Source organism: Rhipicephalus sanguineus, chromosome 11, assembly GCF_013339695.2.
Source record: "Rhipicephalus sanguineus isolate Rsan-2018 chromosome 11, BIME_Rsan_1.4, whole genome shotgun sequence".
In the NCBI taxonomy this organism is placed as follows: Eukaryota; Metazoa; Arthropoda; class Arachnida; order Ixodida; family Ixodidae; genus Rhipicephalus; species Rhipicephalus sanguineus.
The window spans coordinates 18,138,867-18,144,866 of record NC_051186.1 but is presented as its reverse complement, the minus strand read 5'-3'; the positions used below and the strand labels follow the sequence as shown (position 1 = coordinate 18,144,866).

General features: G+C 49.4%; 1 protein-coding gene across 1 annotated transcript in view; it reads left to right on the top strand.

The window, feature by feature from the left end:
- Positions 1-536: 536 nt before the first annotated feature.
- Positions 537-6,000, top strand: part of LOC119374897 (4-pyridoxate dehydrogenase) — a 55,951-nt gene continuing 50,487 nt past the window's right edge. Inside the window, exon 1 of the mRNA XM_037645101.2 lies at positions 537-687. Coding sequence (XP_037501029.1) covers positions 537-687 — 151 coding nt within the window. The remainder of the gene's footprint in view (positions 688-6,000) is intronic.

Sequence of the window (6,000 nt, the reverse complement as noted above, 5' to 3'; positions counted from 1 at the left end):
AGCTGTCTGCACCTCACATGGTTTTGCTCTGCCTCCGTGATCGGTCAACCTCCGCCTAAGCGACTATGTCGTGTGATGTCGTCATCATGTGACGTCACGTTATGTGACATCATAGTAGCGTCATGATGACGTCACGGATTGTGGTGATCTGTGCCATCATGGTGAGATCGTATGGTGACGTCATCACGGGATGATTTCTTCCGTCACTTGTGTTGACGACGACGGTCAATTTTGGTGTTTTATGGGGCATCAAGGGCTTTCGGCTTTTTATCAAGGCAAGAACTGCATACCCAATATTACTCGAGATCCTGAAACAAGTACAGCAATGTATATATCGATTCCTTCATTACAACATCGGTCACAACAATGTGGGCATGCGTTCAGTCTTACGACGAAATTTTCCTGTCTCCGCTTGTCCGCTGCAAGTAGACAATGCCTGTAGTTTCTATATCAGAGGCCGAGGGCAGACTTGCGCGCCCTTCGAATCGAGTTTATTCAGCTGCTCGGGCCGCGATCTCGCATCCCTACGAAGAGCCATGGTGCTGCCAGCCTACATGGCGTTTATTGCTCCGAAATGGCCATTGCTTTTGCTTGCTGCTACGCTCTCCCTGCTGCACTTGAAAAAGTGTCCAACAATCTTTGATTGTGACATCCGAAAGCTCCACAAAGAGTACGACTACATCATTGGTAAGCAAAGACGTGTTCGTATGGATAGTGATGTTTTTCTTGTAGAGTTTCGCCTAACTGCAGTGGCTCAGTGGCTATACTATCCTTGAGAAGAAGATCGCGGTTCTAGACTCGGTCAGATCACCTTCGTGTCGTTAAAGATGTTCACGGTTCTGCCACGTCTTAGCTATGCGCAGACTGTGGCAACGCTCTCGGACCGTTCTGCTACTTCGACTGTGAAAGCTAAAGACCTAAACGTTCAGTACACTAGCAATTTTGCCGGAAGTCTTTATGTCGTCCATTTAACGTATAAACCCATGGTGTGTGTCTACAATCATTACAGAATATTACGTGGGCACGCCTACAGTGCCTACCACTGCCTATTTCTCGGTTGACACCCTACATTGGAACTTAAGAGTCTGAAGTTGTATTTCTAGGTGTGTTGTCGTAAACACATTTTGTTCATTTTGTTAAAACATTGTCGTGTGCCTGGTTCAAGGTACCCAATTATTGCAACAAAGAATAGGCGATCTGTAAAAGCTGCTGTTATTTAACACCTTTGGAGAAGGGAAGAGATCTCTATCAGAAGGATTCGAGTTTATTTACGCGATCCTTGATTCGAAAATGACATAGCGTATATACTTGTGTTGAAGCTATGAGCGGAGAACTACGGAAAAAAAATGAGCGCTTGGTCACAACATTGGCCTACTATACTTGTTAGTTTGGATGTTGAGAAAGGTTAGGCGTCATCTGCAATGAACCTGTCACTGACAGAGATGGTTTATGAATTTAATATGTCATATTGAAATTTGAAGTTCGCAATTGGTTTCGCTATGAATGAGACTTTCGTTACAGCAGCCTAAACATGGTGGACATTGCAACTGTTTCCCTTCTTCTATTGCTTGCTTATACGCCTGAACAGTGTAAAGACTACGCAATCTGATCAGTGAAAGTATAAGAGACAGATTTTACTTCTGGGCATCTCAGGGCATCTTGGTAATTGGCTAGTTTGCGCAGGCGCGTCGGTCAATACATGAAATAAATCAAACACGTGCGGCATGAGCCACCTTTTAAAATATGCTTTTTGTTGGGCACAAGTGATCGATAACGTTCCGCCGTCACCTAGAAAAAAAAATAAGCGAATTTTGCCGATGTGTCAAACACTGCCTGAAAGAGAAAAAAAGCGTCCTTTCGACAGCTGGCCCCACATTGTGTGATGGGCGTTAAAGTCTCCGAGGACTATTAGTTGTTCATTCGCAGTTTCTTTTCGTGCTTTTCTGATTATTGCTGCAAAGGGTATGGTTTTACTTTTTGGTGGGCTGTATATGTTGAGTATATACAGGCATTTACTTTTTCTGCGTTTTGGCATTAGTTGTACCAGAGTCATTCAATTCTCTTTATGGTCACGAAACTGCACCGTCACGCTATGGGCGAGCTTCATACGCTGCTCGAAAATGCCGCAACGCGCCGCCGCTGCGCCACAGAGGCAATCCCCTGCGCCGTCCGCGTATTGAAATACTCGCGCAGTGCAAGACAAGCTGCTGGATATCATATGTTCAAGTTTGAGGAAACGCTGTCGCAGGACTAGGATGCCTAACAGTGTTGCGTGCCGGGGTGCCGTTCCGGCTACAAGGGAAGCAAAAAGGTGTCGTTGTTTTGTTTGCCGTTAGACAAGCAGCAGCGCGAGAAATGGAAGCTGGCCATACCGCTGCAAAAAGCGGTGATAATTAACTTTGAGTCGAAGTATACACGTGTGTGTGCGAACCATTTCGACGCCTCGGACGTTATCACTGCGTATGATTTTAACATCAGCGGCGACTCCGTATCGCAGAAACGCGACAAACCAACGCTGAAGGCTGACACCGTTCCAAGGATTTTTGAGGACTTCCTTCGTATCTCACAAAGCGCAAACCTCGATCTCGCTCATCTACAGTGCGACCACCATGCAAACGACCACGTGAGTCACCCTGAGAAGAGCTACGAGCGTCGCCGACGCCCTGTTTAGACCGCACCGTAGTGCGTGTCGTGCGGAAACGCCTGGCAAGAAACGGACCAACGGGGAGTGTAACTGCGCGCCGATCACCTACTAAGTGCCGCACTGCTTGGCCCTGTCGGCTAGACGAAAACAAGTCATATCGGTTGTACGCCAGAGTGAAAGCGAAGCACTATTACAACGAATAGAAGCTGTTATGAGAGTCAAGTGCAACTCTCGCCGGCGCACGCAGCGAGCGAGCGAGCGAGCGCGCTCACCCACGTTTCTTCCCTATCGAGCTTCCGGACCCAAACAAGTACAAGCCTTCGAGCCCGGACGCCACGGCTAACTCGCTTCAATGTGCCGAATGAGGAAGAACTACGAAGAACACTGCCAGCGTTAACAAAAGTAAGCTGTTCGTCAGCGGTTGTATTCCCGCAGAGTTACCTGCCACAACTACGAAGCGATACGAAGTAAGCTTCGCTACGTCGTCGGCACCAAGCCGGCCGGCGGCCGGTGTGAGTGCGTTGCCGGTGCAGGTGAAAGAAACGTTGCGTAGAATATGCTTCACAGAGAATAATGTCTTCTGGAATAAAGTACAGGTCAAACTGTGTCTTTCTCTACATGCCACAACTGTTGTCAAACATCTAGCGTGAAGGCGAGACGAATCAACTTGCGGCCGGCGGCGTACAGCGAGCGACTTACGAGCATGGTGAAACAGCTGTGCCTGCAGGTGGCAAAAGTCATACAGAAGTCCCCTACTACGGCGTTCGTAATTATATATCTTGGTATTCTGTCGTTAATACCCGAATTTTTGTATTTTTTCTGCTGATACCACCGCGAGCTGCATGTTTTAATTGAGCTGGTTTTTTTCCTCCCGGGTGCTCATTTTAAAACAGAAAACGTTTCTGTTTCAGTTTCCTGCAGGGCTATTACGTCGATCCCTGGGTCAAAATTGGCAAGTGCGAATTGCAGTGCCGCCCGCTTTTTAGCGAATGACCTGCAATTCCACTGAATAATTCTAACATGTCCCGCCATCCTTTTTACAGCAGGGTTCTGTCCTGACGCTGACAGTGCTCATCATCTTGCCGCTTCGCGCGTTAGTTGGTCTAGTTTGACTTGGTTCCGTAGAGAGTAAGTGGAATGCCCCTTGAGAATAATCTCTGCTGGTTACGTTCGAAAGCATTCCTGCTATTTCGCTGCTCAGTATTTCGTGAAATGTTTTCAGAGTTTCTTCGACGGAGGTGTGGATAGCTCTAATCTTGTCATCTATTTCTTTTGACATCGTCGCAAAGGCGCTTTCTAGGGCGTCGACTCTTCGCACAATCTCAGTAGGGTCCTCGTGTTTCCCTTTATCCTCCTCGATTAGCTTTCGTTTAAGATTGCGTGCTCCGTCTGTTTCCATGAAATGTGTGCTGTCTCTGCACTCGCTTGAGCCTATTTGCCTAGCAGTGGGTGGGGTGCAAGGCTAGCTGGTTTTGCATTTTATAAGACCTGATTTTTTTTATTCGCGGCTTCTAGCTGTTTTCTGAGCTCTTTCACTTCAGCAGCCAACTCCCTTACCGTGTTGCTGTCTTCTCCCTCTGTTTTCGTCTCGTCCCTGGGGCCCGTCGGTAGCCGCCTGGCGTCTCTCTGCTCCTGTTGATTTCTGGCCCTGGAGATCGACCGGTTGGTGGGCCGCCCTCTGCACTTGGACCGGCCTCGGCTCGACAAGCGGGCTCGCTTGATGCTACTAGCTTGATGGCTTGGGTGTGTGTTCTGTGCCTGTCCTTGCACCTTGGTCACGGGTTGGTTGTTCCGCAGCGCATCCCGATAGCACGTGCTTTGCGTGCTGGGTTAGGTCGCTGTGTCACTTGGCTGAGATTGCTCTTGCCTGCCATTGTTGCATTGGCGTATTGACGACATGCCGTTAGTTTCATTGGTGCTTCTGTTGTGTTGAACCTGTGAGTAATACTTATATTTGCAGTTTCGCCCTCCGGTGGGATGTCCCCCTTTGCAGACAATGCACCGGGCTCTGCAGGATGGCTTGGTACCCCATGCTGGCGTCCCATGCGTTTCTTCACCGCACCGCTTGCATCTCTTCTTTCTTTCTTGAGGACAAACGTCTGCCCGATGTCCGGTGCGTCGGCAGTTAAAAAATGCCTCTATGCGTTCTTTGAAGGGGTGCACTACGTACGTAGACCCCCAATACCTGACCTACTCCGGGCGTTCCGTTCCTGCGAAGACGGCCACGATATGTTCTGTTCCCAGTCTTGTGGCGCCGACCATTTCGATACTTGGATTTCTTGCCAGCAGCTCCTTGAAGATAGCCTCGTCGGTCTTGTCGGAGCATGCGTAGTAAATAACTCCTTTCGTCGAATTTTCTGGAGCTGGAGCGTAAGCTACCACTTCAATTTCTTCCTGTCCAATTTTGAGAATATTGATGTTATTGTAACCTTCGGCCCTAGCCCGAGATGTGGTGCTGATTAGCGCCGTGTTACTATTCCGGTGGACTCGGGCTTGATCTTCAGAGATTGCATCTTCTATTGGCACTTGAGTGGCGGCGCAGACGGCATTGAATAGCTTTGCTGCACCGTAGATGAGCAGTTTCACTGCCGTTTGTAGCCTCAGAATCACTTTATAGTCTCCCTGCGGGAGTTTCGGCAACGGCTTACGTTTTGGTAGAGATGGCGGGTGGGCTCGGTATTCGGGCGCCTTCTTCTCATTCCCCTGTGCGGTGTCGGCCTCGTCGTTCTCGGTCTGCTCGGAGGCAGTGGCGGCGAGGGCCAACTGGCGTGCGCACCGTCGTTGCGCCTCCAACGTGGTCCAGCTCCCGTCATTGTATTCTTCTTTCGATATTTCTTCACCTTCAATCACCACCTCCATTTCGGGAGGCTGCGCGGCTCCCAGGCAGCGCGAGATGTCGTGCGAAGCGAGGGGCGTAACCGACCACGCCGGCGCTGTAAGGGCTAGCGCGGCGGATCGGCGTGGCCCGGTGTTCGCAGCTTGCTAACCAGAAATAGGCGTTGGTCTTGCCCTCTTAGGTGACGATGATGGATTACGGACGGCTTCTCGCAGCGCTTGGTAAATTTTCAGGGCTCGAGGCTGTGATCCTAAGGTAGAATTGCTACAGCTTGGCAGAGCACGCGGCGCACGTCCACGCGATCCCCTGCAGCCTCCCAATCTTGCAAACAGCTCCAAAAATGGACAACTATGTCCATTTAGCGGAAAACATATGAAGCAAACGCCTTCTTTTCTAGAGGAGGCGTTCATCAAGGAAACAGCAAACATTAGATAATGTATAAGAATGGAAGCTTGAGCGAGTTGGTATGCGTTCATGTTTGTTGAAACAGCGCACACTAGACGACGACGAAGTAAAAGAA